We start from the raw sequence: 18439 nt of genomic DNA on the forward strand, positions 1-18439 counted from the left end.
CACAAGTTGTCGTCAGCATCATTTAAAATAATGTCATTTGCTTTGCTTTTATAGGAAAAATTGTATAGCAAAAAATGGCCTTGAAAAAAATTCAAACATCAGATCCACTCAAACTTCTGTCCTATCATATTGTCTGTTCTGAGTGAATTTTCTTTTACATTCAAGCAAAACAATTTCCTGAGATTTCTTTAAGGAATCAATATGCCTCTATTTTTTCATCCTTGCTCCAAGACAGAGAAAAATACTGTTCTTATATCATTTCGACTGTCACCGCAGTATAAAAGTGCAGAATTCTAGAATCATTGACTTTAGGGTGTTTTGAAGGCACTAACATTAATTTCCTGAGAATGCTAACACATAGGCACTAACATTAATTTAATAAGAATGCTGCAGGAGGAGAGAGTCAGATATTACAGTATTATACACCACCACCAGGGCTTTAGGGAGAATAAGCAGCATTTCTTTCTGTTAAGGTGGCTGAAAACTTAGTATGTATCTTACTCAAAACTGCCACAGGAGATGCTTCAACACAAATATGCACACACAAAGAGGGATAACTGCTCACCTTTTCTTCATAGCCAAAACAACCCCTAGAAATATAATAACGAACAGCAAGATTCCCGCAATCACTCCGGCAATTTTAACAGTGTGGTCTGTTTGCTTCTCTGGCTCTGGGTCTGGTTTCCTAGTAGCGGCACCTACAGATGTATATTTTAAAAGAACACAGAAGAAAAGAATTAGTAGACTTATTTGTTAAATGACAATTGAAAAACATTAAAGCTTTGATAACTGGGATTTCTTAAAAAGTAATTGACATACACTGGAAAAATATCAAAGTATTTATACTCCTAAACCAAATGTTGGTACTATATTCAGTACCTCACCCTTTTATGTGAGCCTGTCCCCCCATTCCAATGTCTATTATCATATCCAACCTCTCTGTTCATTTTACTATTTAAAAAAACTTGCTACAACACAACCACCATCACAAGCCTTTATCCAAATTTGATTTGTGGAACATGTTCTGCAATTATTTTTCATAAATGAAGCAGTAATTCCTTAACATATTAGTTTAAACACCTGGAAATGTGAGATAAACCCATTTACCATGCATTTTACCAGAAATTGTTTTGTTTTTACACAATAGACTTTTTTGTTGCCTTTGGAAATCTAAATCTAGGTCACATCTGGTAAGCAAGACTCCTCCTTAGCAATTTATTCACAAAATGGGAAGCAGCTGATGATCACATTACTGGCACCCACATTTAATATCTGTTTAAATGAGATAACCAGTGCCTTACAGCAGCTACTGTCTTTGGCTTTTATAGCTTCCTCTTTACAAACACACGCACGCACGCATGCACAAACACAAAACCACTGTTTGTTCTATTTACCATAGAATGTGATAGAATGTCAGAATCCATGTCTCATGAAACATCCATTTTCTTTGTTGAATAATTTCAGCGTGAAAAAAACGGTTAAGGATTCATTGTTCAATTCACTATGCTGACCCTTTTAGAGGACTTCTGACTTTTTAATCAAAACATGACAGTATTCATCATTTGAGGCACCATGTCACCTTCACAAGGTGGACAGACAATCCTGGAAACAAGTCTGATTTATAAGCTTTCTCATTAAAGTTCCTGTGGATTGACATGGGCAGGGGCGGGGAGAGTATAAAATGTAATTAAAGTTTAACGTTTGGGGACTAGTATACTCTGGGTTTCATCAAGGACTCTGAAGGCCTGATTAAATTCTAACTTTTTATATGCCTAGAAATCAAAGTAATGTCTAGTCATCCTGGGACAGTTTTTTTACTACAGATTTTTGGCCACTGGCAAGGGGACTTATGGGTGGTGGGGGCAATGTACTGGCATCTCTCTGCAGGAACTCCACCCAGCAACACTCTGACATCACATCTGGGCACACAGGAAGTGACATCAGCTTATTGGGATGCTGCTGAGATCCCTCCAGCTTCCTGACATTTCCCATCTTTCTGGCCAACTGAGCAGTGGTGAGGAAGCACTCACCCGTCTCCCTGAGGGGGCAACTCTACAAATGATCCATGGTATCAGAAAACTGCACACTGAAGTATGCACTAACCACTGTTAGTCTGTATTACTTTTGAAGCAGTATAATCATGGGGTTATTCCTTGCCATACTGGTCCAGTTTTGCCTGATATGAAGCACCTTAATTTGTCTAAAAAGCATGAATTTTTAATACAGCAAAATTAACAGTAATGGCAGGTAATGTGGGAATGGATGCTTTCAACTCCAGTCACATAATTTTAGGAAAACCTCTTTCCCATAAGGACAGGGAAGTCCATTTCTTTTTCACTGTATTTCCTATGTCTTTATTCTTTCACTTTTCAACATACAGGTAAAAAACAAACAACAAACAAAAATATAGTCCTGATCTCTGGCACAGAAGAGCCTAACTGCCAGTTTCCACAGGTTACAGAATGCCCACCCTCTCAGTTTCCTTTTCCATTATGCCACAGCTAGGGCGGTGGGACCAGCATTTACAACGAAGAGGTACCAGTGTCAGAACTTGGCCCTAGTGTCATAAACAGCAACTAATCAGGAGCTTATGGACCAAACACAGGAAATGCCACAACTGCATCTCCACAGCAGGTCATAAGATCAAGAAGTCTGGTTGCAATATATCACTTGGTTCATTTAGTACATGGCTACCCACCTGAATCTAACTTAGGGAAGCCCCACCCCCCAAGAGCAGCCACCAGTGGCCACCTCTCTCCCTCCCCTCCTGCATGATTTAAAAGGCCCTCCAGCTGACTGGCTGGAGCACATGGCCCACCGATCAGCTGGAGGGCCCCTTAAAACTTGCAGGAGAGGACGGAGAGGGGCAGCCGCTGACCACATGCCTGAACTGTGAGCGGCGAATTCAGCACTTGGAGCTCAGGTGCTAGTGGCCCTTGCTTGTAAAAAGCATTTAAAGGGTCCCTTTAAAGGCCTTTTACAAGTGGGGGCTGCACACACCTGAACTTCAAATGGTGAATTCGCTGCTTGGAGATCAGGTGCTGGCAGCCCCGCTTGTAAAAAGCACTGAAAGGGACCCTTTAAATGCTTTTTACAAGCAGGGGCCACACACACCTGAACTCCAAGCAGGTCTGTCTAGATGTTCTCAGGAGATCCCCAAGTGGTGGCAGTCTTTAGTAAGTTCTTTAAGAGAGTTTCCCAACAAGGAAAGGCACCTTTCCCCCATCCTTCTACATCTAGCATGTGAACTAGATTGTAGTTTATAAGCCAACATGAATGACCTAGGGCAATTATTTAGTTTTAACGCATTTGAAAGTAAATAACTCGTAACTCATTTGGTATAACCATACAAATAATTAGAAAAGAGCAAGAGTCCAGTAGCACCTTAAAGACTAACAAGGTATGTAGTAGGGTATGAGCTTTCGTGAGTCACGGCTCACTTCTTCAGATCTTGATCTATCTCACAAATAATTGTGAAGAAAACTGAGTGCAAGTTAAACAAGATTGCTTTCTTGAAAACAAGGAAAAGCCTCTATTTTTCCTCTCTGATGTCATGTACCCAAATAACTCCTTCTTTTAATTAGAGCATCACTCTTCTGTTATAAATGCATTTACTGAATGTATCACTTTAAAACTCTCCCACCTAAATTTTTTGTACAAGTGTTCCCATCAACTGATGTAATGCTAAAGTTTTTTAAAATAGGCAGTACATAGCTCAGTCACCAACGAAATACATTTTTTCTATTATTAGCCAGCCTGTGATGTTTTTTATTTTCTATTTTCTACCTTTTCAGACCATTATGATTTTATTTTCTGGGCCCTACCTCTTGACCTGTGTTATACAGATACCAGTAAATATTCCCCTGTTCCTCCTAAGGGCAAGGTAAATGATCACCCCTTCAAAAAACCTCATATCCTTAAGAGGCATGCAATCAAATTATTATGCAGGCAGTAGGATCCAAGTAATATCACTTTTCAGCACCTACCCTTAACTCATATTGCAGATAAGGTCAGTGAAATGAAATGTTATACCCTTGTGTGACAGCTGCATTGTGATTAGGAGTATGGAATCATGCAAAATAGGACAGGACTAAATTGCCCTATAGTGGCTACATTTCTACCTTTGATTATCTAATTCAAGGGGTCTGCCACAATGCAAAAGGGTGGGAGGGGTGAGCGAATGCATAAAATTTCATCTTAAAAGAACTGATTTCATTCCTGAACAGAAAACCAACCCATGCATGTGAGGTGTGGTAGAGGAAGGAATTGGGTCAAATGCTCAGTCAATCAATGTGGCATGCAATCAATGCATCAGTTCAGAAGGTCAATCTGTATTCATCATCCAGGAGAGCACAGAGGCCCTAATTCTTAACTAGGTTATATCCAGGAATGACAATATGCAAGGGAATACTGTGCAGTGTTGAACTACAGAAGATACAAGATAGGGTTAATGTTTAAAGTATTGCATAAGAAGCAGCATTGAGCAAACTTCAGAGGACGGCGGAAGACAGGAAGGCCTGGCGTGATCTGGTCCATGGGTTCGCGAAGAGTCGGACTCGACTGTGCGACTGAACAACAACAACAACATAAGAAGCAGCACAGAAGAAGCCTTCTGGCTGTTCAGGACAGAGAAAGGAATGACCTATGGGAACTATAGTCCAGTGTGCACACAAAAGCTCATACCCTGAATAAAACTCTGGTGGTCTTAAAGGTGCAACCGGACTCAAATCTTGTTCTACTGCTTCGGACCAACATAGCTGCCCACCCGGATTTATGGGAACTTTGAGCTAATCTTTTGAAGGGAAACCTCAACCTCTCTAGAGCTAGTATCAACAAGCCAAATCTCCTCGTCATTAGAATCATCTGAATCGGAGAAAGGAGCGGCCGCTCCCAAACGGCAGAAAACGAAGAAATCTAAGAAGAAAAGACTCTAAAACTAAAGCATGAGTGCTAAGGGCAGTAATTGTGCTAAGCTAATAACTTTATACTTTTGATAATCAAACTAATCTCTGTATAACCAGTACTAATAGGTTTAAAAGATCTATTTTTAAGCTTTTCAGATCGTGATTTGTATTAGTCTTTATCCCTTCCCCATATCCAGTAGGAGATTTAGAATAGAATCGTAGTTTTTACTCCCCCTATCCAGTAGATTATATGTACCTAGAATTCCCTGACCCATTTCCCATAGTAATAGTGATAGGGCATTAGTATTCATTTCCCCATTCCATATATGTAGTGTGTAGAAAATGCAAAAATAAAAAAAATTCCCCTTCGTGGGGCCAAAAAAATAAATAAAAATAAAACTCTGGTGGTCTTAAATGTGCAACCGGACTCAAACCTTGTTCTACTGCTTCAGACCAACATGGCTGCCCACCCGGATCTATGGGAACTTTGAGCTAATCTTTTGAAGGGAACCCTCAACCTCTCTAGAGCTAGTACCAGAATGGCCATGCAACTGGCATGCCAGTATTGCCCACAAAAATATTGCCCAGGGTGGCAATATTCAGAATGAGTCTTATGGCAGAAACTCCCAAGTACCTTAAGTAAAACAATTTTGGAAAAGTAGTGGCCCTATGGCAGCCATTAAAAATAACAAATCGTATTAAAGATGCTGACAAATCTTAACAATTGGTTGGTCCATTTGCCAAAACAAACAGACAAAAGGTGTATAGATGATGAAATCACAGCACAATTACCACCAAAAATAGCTTTCATTCAGTCTTGATCCACTTTCTAGAATGCTGCGTGCTCATTTTATCATTCTTAGTACAAAGTCAGCTATGGCTTTGGTTTCAGGCATTCAGACCATATGATCACAAGGCAAGATATGCTTCTGACAAAAGACATTTTTAGGCCCCGGTCACACGGGCCAGATATCGCGGGGGGGACGCATGGCTAATTGCTCCGACGCAGTTTGATCCGCGATTACGCGATCAGACGCGCCGGCGGCACACCATGGGTCCTTCCCTCGGCGCCGGCGGGTAAACGAGGGTGGTGATCACACGACAATCCTGCAGCGCGGCAAAGAAGCGGCGTGGCGCGATCACACCAGCAATGGCTAGGTGCCGCTGCTGTGACAAACGGGGTCATTTTTTTTAAAGCCGAAACGGCACTTTCGCTTTCCTCTTTGTGCGCATGCGTCGTTGGGTGCTTGTGCGCATCTTGTGGAGACTTGGGGGGGAAAAACCCTGTTTGTGAAGGGACATGGGCAGGCGCCGGATGCCACCACTGGAAACGCGATCAGACCCCAGCCCTTGCCCCATGGTTTCCGGAAACTAGTACCTCAGAGGTACTAGTTTTTAACTCCACATCTTCGGCGGGAAGCCTCGGGAGCTCTACGCTTCCCAGATGTTGCGGTGTGATCGCGCCCGGAAAATCCGCCTATCTTCCGTTTCTGTATTTTCTTGCATACACACAGCTTATCTTCAGTCAGTGAAGATCCTTTTGCTGTGGTGGCAGTGCTGCCAAAGCAATGTTTTTAAAAATCTGCACAGCCAATCAGATCTCCAGTGGCCAATCAAAAGCCCTGCTGGGGAAATGCGCCACCTGGGCTCACTCACTTTGTAAAAACACTTGGCAGGTGCCATGTGCCCATGAGCTCCCCTGTCCTACAGTAAAATTTCCAGAAGATCCCATCATATTAAAAAACAGAAACTATATTGTTCTAATTTGCCATTAGGAGGCCAGTCAGATTGTTTCTTCTGCTAAAGCAAAACAGATATTTGTTGGTGGTGCAGATTAGTGTTCAAAACTCTTTTAGAAGCTGATTAATTAGGACCTGGGGCTTACGATAAGGATTACAGCACAGAATCATTCCCTCCATACTTGTCTTCTGAAGTACCTGATGACTGTCAATGGGAACACAATTCTATAAACATTAATTAGCAGTGCAATCCTAAACAGAGTTCCACCCTTCTGAATCCACTGAATAGACTTCGAAGAGTGCCGCTCTGTTTAGTATTGTACTGTAAATTATAGAACTGTGTACAGGTGGAAAGTACAAAAACCTACTAAGGGTTAGTAACGATACATTTCACCTTCACTCAGACACAGCTGGAAAAGAGATAACTTTATTTATTAGTTATTACATTTTTAGCCCACCTTTCATAACAATGAGTTCAGGGCGTTGTGCATTTTATTTTCTTATTTATTTAATTGTATATCACTTTTAAGCCATGGTTTCAAGGCAGTTCACAGCAAATTTTAAGCTACATCACAAATGTAAAACAACAAAATACTGACAAATGAAGCACTAAAATTTAAACCAGTAAGACCATTAATTGCCTTTAAAAGCCTGGGAAAACAAAACTGCCCTCAGCTGGCACATGAAAACCATCCCTTCCCCCATTTTATTCTGACAACAACCCTGTAACATAGATTAAGAGAAAATTCAGTCAGTAAACCTCATGAAGAGAAGGATTAGAATCCAGGTCTTCCCATTCCATGTTCAATGCATCTATTCTGTTGCCCTGAAGAATAGAGTAATGCTGTCTGGACTGCTGCAGCTTTCTTTGCATCTGTAAAAAGGTAAAGGTAAAGGTTCCCTTGCTCGAAAGCCAGTCGAATCCGACTCTAGGGTTGTGGTGCTCATCTCCGTTTCAAAGCCGAAGAGCCAGCGCTGTCCGAAGACATTTCCGTGGTCATGTGGCTGGCATGACTAAACACCAAGGTGCATGGAATGCTGTTCCCTTCCCCCTGAAGTGGTACCTATTTATCTACTTGCAATTTCTTGCTTTCGAACTGCTAGGTTGGCAGGAGCTGGAACTAGAGACAGGAGCTCACTGCGTCATGCGGCAACTCGGGTCTCGAACTGCTGAACTACTGACCTTCCACAGCCTGCAGTTCAGCATCTTAACCACTTGAGCCACCGCAGCTCTAGTTGTCTCCATGAAGGTGTTTCAAAGCTGTCTAATTACAAACTGAATATGAATTTCAGGATCTCCCAGAGGTATGAGTTCCTCGTGCTCAGAGAGGTAGGATGAAGTTTTGTTTTTAGAAGGCATGCTTTGTTGACTCTTGCATGGGGTACTGTCAGTATCTTATGGTAGAGTTCAAAAACTTTTAGTCATCTGATAAGTTCTACAGTGAAACGGTATAGGTACCAACAAGTGAAGTGATATAAAGTAAAGTTGGATTAAAGCAATAGAATCTGAGCAGAAGCCAGAGAAAGGCTGAAGAACAGAACAGGAAAAGCCATTAAATCAGACCAAGACACTAACGCTATGCAAAAATTTTGAGCTTTGATTTTAGGCTCAAAAAATGGGCTTTCAACAGGGTTTCAAAGGCCCTTTAAAAATCCTCCTAGCTTAGTGGAATTTCACAGTTTTTCATGCTTGTTTGTAATCCTAATATATTGCTACTTTGGTGCCATTTTAAAATTTATTTCCCTACCCTGCATTAACAGTCAGGCATCACATAGTGAACTTGGTGATAGCACAGAGGTACATAGTACAAATCTGGTTACATGACAACACTGCTGAAGGCAAACAAAGACTTCCACGCCTGAACTTTTAGTGACAGATAGAGAGAACATATCCCTATTGCCCATGAAATCAAGCAGTGTTCCCTGTCGTGCTATGCTGCACTGACAGTTAAATTGCCTGCCCTTGTCATATGGCAGGACTTTTAACCTCAATTCAGTGCTAGTCATACAGTTATAAATGATCAATTGAACTTAATGTGGAGTCCAGGGATGACAGCTATATTCAGATGTGAATATCATCCATTCTCATTATATAACTTTCAATTAGCTGCAAGTTTCATCCACAATCTGCTCCAGCTAGTCAGCTATTTATCTGTAGTATGAGAGATGGAGTATCAAGTCTAACTGCCTTAATTGTAGGGAAGTGCTCCACCTTCCTCCAGTCAGTACCCTCTGGCCAACAATTTCACACTGCTTTTTCAAAGAGGTGCAGAAAATTGTTGAAAAGAAAACGGTGTTTTATGGAAGCATCCCCACCTCCCATTTTGAAGTAGAAAACAACCATGCGCAGGGTATGGGAACGGGCATAAATTGGTTAATTTCATTTCGGTTTTAATGCTGCAAGCAATATTGTCAGACCCTACAGCAGCCCACAATGCTTCAAAGTAACATTTTTTCATGAACTGGCATTTCCCCTGGCTGTAATAGCTGTGTTAATTCCTGTTTCTCTTGTAGCTATATATTGCTATAGCTATATTCACTAACCAAACAAAGGGCATAGTGCGTGCTCAAAGGAAAAGTTATCTGCTATATTCACTAACCAAACAAAGGGCATTAGGGGGGGGGGCACTACATATAGTGCGTGCTCAAAGGAAAAGTTATTTTAAAAGTCAGTGTGTTGCTACCATTAGCTGTGATGAAAAAAAAACCCAACACCATTTCTTTTTGGAAGGGAAAGCCTGTGACGAAGCTTTGGTGTGGCTCTTTGGAAGTGTGGTGGCAACCAAGAAAAGCCAGAACAGCATTTTTAAGTACAAACAGTCCTTGTTGCACAAACTCTAGCTATACTATCAGATATACAGATTTGTAAATGCCAGTTAATCTGCTGCTTATGTCAAACTAGAATCCTCTGATGCTATCCCAAGCTCCCTTATATTGCTTGGATTCTGGCAAAGTGTCACTATGTATTCAGTTCACTTACTGGTCAGCAGCAACAAATAGGCAGGAAAAGGGTAGGAAAGTGTAGGCCACAAGCAAAGTGTCTTTTTCTCCCTCATTCTTGGCTAAGGATTATCAGTTAACCTTCCCTCCCCATTAGGGTTCCCAGACTCCCGGTCTGGGCGGGGGATCCCCTGATTTTCAGGGTTTCTGCCCAGCACTGGCCAGCTGGTTGGCAGGGAAGCCCTGCCCCCAAACAGCAATGTCACTTGGTGATATCCCCGACATGATGACATCATGTGAGAGTGGTGATGTCGTGCAGCAGTGCTCTGATTTTTGGGCAAAACTCTGGTTTGAGCCCAAATTTAATGACACAGTTTGCCCAAAAAACAGAGCATTGCTGTGCGACATTGCCAATGTGATGACGTCACTTCTGTGTGATGTCATCACATTGGGGATGTCACCACCCACTCCTGGACCACCCCCTAAATCCTCCCACTGGTGCAATGATAGTGCTTGGCAACCCTACTCCCCATTTTGGTCTAGTTGTTTCATTGCATCTCTGAACTGGCTTAAAAAAACAACTGTCACCCCTTATACAGGTGAGAGGCAACAGAAGCAAGCATCAGGAGTCCTGGTAACCCTAAGTATGGAACGATCAGGTAATGTGGCTCACTAAACATTTTTGGAACGGCACAAATGGAAGGGCCGAGCACCAGAGTATGTGAGCTCTGCAACAGAGGACTCCCTCTGTGGCACCCAAAGAGAGCCATTCGTGGAGAAAAGGTATAGAATCCAAGCCTTGTTTTAGTACCCAGACATTACAATAAACTGGAATTTATTCAAACCATGGATATAACAAGATGTATTAATGAAGCCAATTTTATTTACATCCACCCACACTCCAAAGTTTCTCTCTTTATTTGACATTCTGATGAAGCCATCCTCCTGCCAAGGATTATGTAGGAGTTCATGTTCTATATCTTCATCTCATGAGTGGGAGATGTAAAGTAACTATGATGATCTATTTTCCATGTGTAGTCATTATAGTTCTGGTTTTATTTTAGTTCAATAACTGGAGAACATTTGGCTTTTGAAATTCAATATGAAAGATATAATTTGTGGGTTTTAAAAAAAATTAAGTTCAGGCATTCACTTTTAATGAGATATTAGTTCATGTTTTGTTCTTGTGTTTTCAATTGCTAACGAAGCTGACACATTTTGGATGGGGCTGCATGCCAAGCTGTACCATGCAGATGGTACAAGTATTTCAAATTTGGTAGAAATTGCCCAACTGTGCCCAAACAAATTCATATTCGCTTCGTTCATTTTAGTTTGTTTCACCTTCCATAACAGCGTGATGAAATGGCCTTTATGGCACAGTGTTGTTTGAATTATGATTTACTGACTAAAGCGGTTATTTTGTAGTTAGAACTGACAAAAGGTCAGCTAGCTCCAGTAATTTTCACTTAAAACTCTTCTTAACTAAAACAGCTTAGCTTTTACAACACAAAGTTAAGGGCAATTATATGCCTCTATCAGATTTGCATGCATAATCTGAAATCAGCTGTGATAAACTGCAAAGGGAGCATGGGTAATAAAAATTAATTTCATAGGTTTCAAGCAAAGACATACAACCACTTTTCCTAATTCCAAGAAAATGGCCTGTTCACTGTGTTTCTTTGTTGAGCCACAGAAACATATTACAATGTCCTGAAAACCTCTCCCCATCATTAGGCAGGATGGAAAGCCTACATCAGACTACGTCTGAATGTTGTAGGACTTCACAGTGAACATAATGTGAGCAGTGAGACAAATTAGAAAAGGTGGAAAGTTTCAGTCACTCCATTTTTCTATGGTAAGGATTCTGTTTCAGAGCTAGGAAGTAAAGGGAATCAAGAAGAATTATATTGTCGAGAGAAAGTTTTGTCTCTCTGGAGCACAATTTAAGAACTTTCTAAAAGTAAACAAAAAAGAAAAGATGTTGGAGCTGGGCAAAAACGAGCGGAGAAGAAGGGAGGGACTTCCGTCTGGGCATTTGCTTGTGTGTGAGAGCCGGCTGTTTAGGGAGGGATTCAGCAAATGAGTGCTGAACATGGTCACAGCATGGAAGCTTCGTATGTGGCAACTGTGCCATCACTAGTTAAGAAGCCTGCATCTTGAGAGAAGTCAGATTTTGAAGGGGAAGCAAACAGGTTGCCTGTTTATTGTGAAGTCAGTCGGCAGACGTCTGTAATCTTTCACCAGGTTACAAAGCAGAAATGAGTGCATTTCTCAGAGACCAATTTGTATAGCAGGCTTGGATTCTATACATAGGAGAGCTCTTATTTCCTTGTTGGGTTTTGCTATGTCAGCCAGTGCACAAAGTTTTCAGGCATCAGAACCATCGTAACAGTCAGTATTTAACACAATACAGCCTTGGAGCTCTCAGCTTTGGCCATTAATAATGGTCGAACATGGAACTCTTTACTAGGTTTTTCATAATACATATCATAAAACTGAACTGATACTTTCATTGGTTCTTTACAACATTTTTGTACAACTGGAACAGGTTTGTTTGTACATTATTGCTTAGCATTTATGGGACTGTCACCATCAGCAAAAGATATTCTGTTCCCATCCTTCTCCTGCATTATTCACCAACTGTAGCTATTTATTTGTGCTGCACATGGGTAAGCATACTTAAAGTATATATACTCCCACTAGCACAGCAATTTCTGGAAGAAAATACGGAGTATTTGAGCCAGTGGTTCATTACAAAAAGAAGGAGAAACAGCAGTCACATGAGCAGGGGGAAGGGGACAGAAACTTCGTGGCGATTCTGTATCCTCTTAACATTTTCTTGTAACTATACTGTTTTATAGATGAAACTGCCACAGAAAAAAATGACAAATATAACACATAAAAGAACAAAAAGGAGCAATAAATCACAAGTGACACTGCAGCCTATTAAAATGCATTCAGCTGGTGTTGCAGAAAAGAGAACATTTCCCATTCACTTTACATTCTGCCCTGCAGAACAGAACAAATCAGAATTTTTGAATTACCAGTGTTACAAATGCTTGAAGTAGATATACTGTCAATAAGGTTGGTGACAAAAGAAGTGCTGGCCACTGATGGCGACTGTCAGTCAGAAGACCTTATCTAATCAGGCTGAGATACTGGATGTGATCAACTGAAAACAACAGTGATCATGAGTGGCCTCTGTATTTTACATGTTGTTCAGTCGCACAGTCGAGCCTGACTCTTCGCAACCCCATGGACTACATCACACCAGGCCATCCTCCGGAGTTTGCTCAATTTCATGTTTGTTGCATCAATAACACTGTCTAACCATCTCATCCTTTGCCATCCCCTTCTTCTTTGGCCTTCAATCTTTCCCAGCATCAGTGTCTTCTCATACATACATAAAAAGGTAAAGGTAAAGGTTCCCTTGCTCGAAAGCCAGTCGAATCCGACTCTAGGGTTGCGGTGCTCATCTCCGTTTCAAAGCCGAAGAGCAAGCGCTGTCCGAAGACGTTTCCATGGTCATGTGGCTGGCATGACTAAACACCAAGGCGCATGGAATGCTGTTACCTTCCCATCGAAGTGGTACCTATTTATCTACTTGCAATTTCTTGCTTTCGAACTGCTAGGTTGGCAGGAGCTGGAACTAGAGATGGGAGCTCACTCCATCATGCGGCACCCAGGTCTTGAACTGCTGAACTACTGACCTTCCACAGCCTGCAGTTCAGCGTCTTAACCACTTGAGCCACCGCAGCATACATACATACATAGGCCTTTATTGGCATAACACAGGAACAATAAGGAAGGCAATAGAACAAATAAATTAATAGAACGAATTAATAGATCATAACAAGTTACATCAAGTTACACCAACAGGGGATCATTTTTAAACTTCTCAAGAATAGTGGACTCAGTTAAAAAATATAACAATCCAAATGAGCACAAGGGGGATTAAGACTTATGTGCCCTTACCCTTAGCTTCCAAAAATAAGCTAAGAATTCAGCAACAGACCAATTGCCAAGAACTTATCAGACAATAGATTTTTAAGATCATTGTCAGTCGAATTCCTTATGGAAGGTAAGTGGGGACTGATCAAATAGTTGCGCATGGTAGAGTATTGGGGACAGCGTAGAAGGATATGAGCAACTGAATCAGGTTCACTAAGGAGACAATTGCAGGTTCTATCCCTATAGGGGATACCCCTATATCTGCCTGAAACAACAGCCGAAGGAAAGAGATTAAATCTCGCTAGCATAAAAACCCACCGATAAAGTGGAATTGTTAGATTAGAGATGTACAAAGCCATAGAGGCGTGGGGGGGGAGAGGTCAAGGAAGCTTGGAGAACAGACTCCAGAAGTGCCAGCATTAATTATTTGGGCTTCCATATCCCAAATCCTCCTCCACACCACCTGCAAAATACCTGTTCTGCCGCAGTTATACAGAGAATCCAAGTCAATTCCCATAGTTTTGATTTTATGCACTATGGTTTGTGACCAGGTGGAAATATATGGATCTGCAAGAAGTTGAACAATAAGACTGTTGGGAGGGGAACTAAAGTGCAGATGCAACCAGTATTTGATAGTGGTGATCCACGCCCTTGATTCAATAAGATGAAAACCTAGCTCCGCACAGAGGGAAAAATAGGAGATGGAGTTAGGAAAACCTAGAATCCTGATAAAGAAGGTAGAACTTATTAGTTCTATTCTTTTATTAAAATTTTGAATCCATATAGGTATCCCATACAGTAGACAGGAAATAACAGACGCCTGAAAAATCTGGAGAGCTGCCGGAACAAATTGATTACCTTTTAAATTAAAAAAAAACAGATTAAAGGCCCTCCTGTCTTTCGCTGTCCTCTGAAGTTGGCTCAATTTCATGTTCGTTGCGTCGATGACACTGTCCAACCATCTCATCCTTTGCCGTCCCCGTCTTCTTTGACCTTCAATCTTTCCCAGCATCAGGGTCTTCTCCAGTGAGTGCTCCCTTCTCATTTGGTGGCCAAAGTATTTGAGCTTCAGTTTCATTATCTGGCCTTCCAGGGAACAGTCAGAAACAAAAGGCATTGATCCAAACCAAGGTTATAAGGTTTGTCCCACAACAAAGATCTATTAACTGAATCAAAGGCTTTACGAAGGTCAATAAAAGCTGAGTATAGCTTACCACCTAAGTGACGGGAATACTTCTCAGCTAAAAAGGCTAAGGTAGTACAGTGATCTAAGGTGGAGTGGTTAGCCATGAAACCAATTTGCTCTTTTCCTGGAAGATTATGATCTATCATCCATTTAGATAATTTTTTGAGAAGGTGTTTAGCATAAAGCTTCCCTAAAATGGCAAGCAAGCTAATAGGTCTATAGTTATCCTTTATAGTCAACAAGAGAGTGCAGGGGTCAGTACTGGGATACAATCTCAAAAATGACAGAATGATTTCGGTCCTATGCTATTAGGGTCACCTTTTTTAAAGGGAACTATTATAGAGTTCAACCAGGAGTCAGGTAGGACACCATACTTGTCGATCAAGGTGAAAAGATGAGCTAAAGAATGCGACTACCAGTCAATATTGTCCTTTAAAATCTCAGCTGGAATTCCATCTAAGCCTGGAGCTTTATTAGATTTGAAAGAAATAATGAGATCAGTTATTTCTTCATGTGAGACTGGAGGCCAGTTAGGGATGTCCAATGGCATTGAATTTGAGTTAATCGAAGGAAATACAGAGGGCTCATTGAATAAGTAATTATAATAAGAGTGCCATCTGGTTGCAGGCATAATGCAAACAGAATTGGCTCCAGTTGAGTAATTAAGTCTACCTACCAATGACCAAAAAGCTCTACTATCATTAGTCTTCTCCAGTGAGTGCTCCATTCTCATTTGGTAGCCAAACAATTTGAGCTTCAGCTTCAGTATCTAGCCTTCCAGGGAACAGTCAGGGTTCATTTCTTTTAGGATTGACTGATTTGATCTCCTTGCAGTCCAAGGGACTCTCAAGAGTCTTCTCCAGCACCATATTTTACATAGTAGTTGTGTTTGCTATGTGTATCTTCAGCAAACATATAATGTGAATAACAAGTGTATACACCTGAACACTAGTTTAAATGAGATGGGAATAATGTCTAGGTAATGGCTCCCCCACAAGGACACAGGATGCACCTTGCAGACTTTCTCTGTTTAGTGTGAGATACAGCTGTGTAAATGAGGCAAACAGGATTGTCCCCTAAGGTGTGGAACTGCTCAGAGAAACAAAAGTTTAGAGAAATTTGATCATCTAGTTTCAGATACAAGCAATTATTATATGAGTAATAGATGGTAAGGGACAGAATTGTCCTTCTGTAGATTCAGCTTTATCTGTGCCTTTTAATGCCATCTAGTTTAAGATATCCTATCTGGCTCTATTTAGTCTAATTGGATTGAAACCACCAGGTTTTGGACTCCTCTGCACTCTCCAATTACTGGTTGGATTGTTTAGCTTCTGGACAATACAGCAGCTGTGCCTTTGAGAGCTGTAATATCTCCCACTTCCTCTGAAAGACACACATAACCCAAATGGGGAAGAAAAAGCAACCGAGAAGGCATTGAGATTCACGCTCACCTCTGAAGCTGGCCAAACAGTTGCGCACTGATTACCTTTTATTGAAAGAGCTAGGAAGTGACATGTCTCCTTATTCCTCTTCAAATAAGTTTAATGCACTGAATTTAGAGGTGGAGCCATTAATACATCTATCGCCAGATCACCATCCATCTAATGGAGATAAATCCCCTAATGTGAAAGGGGTGACAGCCTCTCAGCTGGTGCCCCCTCATATTGAAAAAATTCTTTTTGAGGGTGAGGAGCCAAAAAGACTTTTTGCTGAGGTTCATAGGTGATCATTGCCTATTAACAGGCAAAACAGTAATAGCTATCCTTCAAAAGCTTGATTATATTTATGACAAGCTTGACACACTTAACAATGTGTTCAATGCTCTTAATGAAAAGATATACAATCTTTCGCAAGGGAATGATGCTCCAAATACCTCTAAGATAAGACCCCAGACCTCCAATTTAAACTTAAACACAAAGAAGTCTGCAACCTCAGTTATCTTCCTGGGGGAAACAGAAGAGGGGAAAAGCTGGCACCACACTGCCTCCCAACAAATCACGTAGTATTGTACATCTCTTCTAACCATTTAAATCAGGGTTTCTGGGCAAATAAAAGAGCGATCCTTTACTCCCTGAGCCAGCTTTTATGCACAGAAAAACACCTCATCAACCTCATAAAAACTGAGAGACTCCCTAATAACCACTATGGGATGAGATTACTTTTAACCTTTGGCTGTTCAACAATCCCTCAGATGTTACTAAAAATGCAGAGATTCCTCTTCTTTCGAAATTTTTGCCTGTAGTTTTCACAGATGAGATGGTCCAAGCAATTCTCCCAAAGAGCATACCCGCAGTATACCCTGCGTCACCAGCTTCTGCAGGTGCAAATAGTAAAGCACCACCAGCTCAAACACTCCCGCTTAAGTTTAACTTCTTAAGACAGTTTCTGGTGAACAAGCGAACATCACCTCCACTGTGGACAATTTTAAAAATTCCTTACAGAATCTTCGCTCCATGAGCTGGGCTGCTTATTTTATTCCTCCCAGTGAGACAGACAACCAAGAGCAATCCAAGGTTCCAAGCTCCATACAGCACCAAAACCAGTGCCAGGTAAATGTAACTCATGTACATTCAGATAAAACTTAAACACTTCATGTTAAGTCCATACAGTCCAAGTATTCTCAAAACTCTCCCCTAATCTTGCTTCTTTTTTGACGAGTTTCCGGATTATATAATTTGTTTCAGAGCATTCTTTGAAATAGGAGTGAATGCTTATAAACCATGCAGAAGTTGAAAAACACAAACAGGAAAAAATAGCAAAATCATTACATGGAAGGCCAATTAACTATTCTTCCAAGAGACAGAGCTTCAAGCAGTTATTCCTATTGGTAAATGAGTTACATTTACCTTGACTATCAGGCTGGAATTTGAACATGTATGTTGATTGGATTGTATATATTGTACGCTGGATTATTTACTTACAAATTAAACCTCTCTCCCCCTAGATTAATTTCCTTAATCCTTTTAGACAATTTTCACTCAAGGTGGGTGAGAACAGCAGAGGACAAATTACAACTATTTGGTTTCCCCTGTACAGCCTTACTGCATGTTGGGTACTCAAGGAGCCAGAGCATTAATCAAACATAGACTGTGGGATACTGCCCTTCAGATCAACAGATCATGGGCCTGCCCTGCTCCAGAAATGGGGAACTGCAACAAAAATTTCATTCCATCAAATTATCTTCATACATTAAGAGTTCCCCAAACACCACAGAGCCTCTATTCCGGACTGTTTTAATGTCCTTCTATCTGCCCTTCTTGAAGGGAGATATGCATGTATCCCATATGTACAACATTTCTGGCCATGTCAGTCTAGAATGGTAGAAACAACTGGACATGTCCTCTTACACTGCTGAATTTATGAGGACATTCGGAATACATACATTACCCCAACTCTGCCCAAATACCCAGGCAGATAAAATTATTTTTATGCTTCTCTTCTTCTTGCCAATTGTTTTAATGAAACCAGCCTTAAGATAGCAAGATTCTGCACTCTGGCATGTTCAACAAGGCAGAAGAAAATATTCTAGTATTTTAATAATTTTATTCTAATTATTAATTGTGCATTTTCTGTAGAGAATATCTATTTTAAGCATCCAATGCGTATTATGTATTGTTGATTTTCTTGATTGCTGATCTCGCATCATAATAAACTAAGTCAAGGCGAATATGGATAATATAAACTTGGTAGAATATTAGGCATGACTGGCCTAATGATTA

At 40.9% G+C, this 18439-nt stretch overlaps 1 protein-coding gene across 1 annotated transcript in view; it reads right to left on the minus strand.

The window, feature by feature from the left end:
• Positions 1-18439, minus strand: part of PTPRM (protein tyrosine phosphatase, receptor type M) — a 509160-nt gene that overhangs the window by 208200 nt on the left and 282521 nt on the right. The window contains exon 14 of the mRNA XM_015406598.1: positions 566-698. Coding sequence (XP_015262084.1) covers positions 566-698 — 133 coding nt within the window. The remainder of the gene's footprint in view (positions 1-565; positions 699-18439) is intronic.

The sequence above is a fragment of the Gekko japonicus genome, unplaced genomic scaffold, assembly GCF_001447785.1.
Source record: "Gekko japonicus isolate JY-2015 unplaced genomic scaffold, Gekko_japonicus_V1.1 scaffold138, whole genome shotgun sequence".
NCBI classification, from domain to species: Eukaryota; Metazoa; Chordata; class Lepidosauria; order Squamata; family Gekkonidae; genus Gekko; species Gekko japonicus.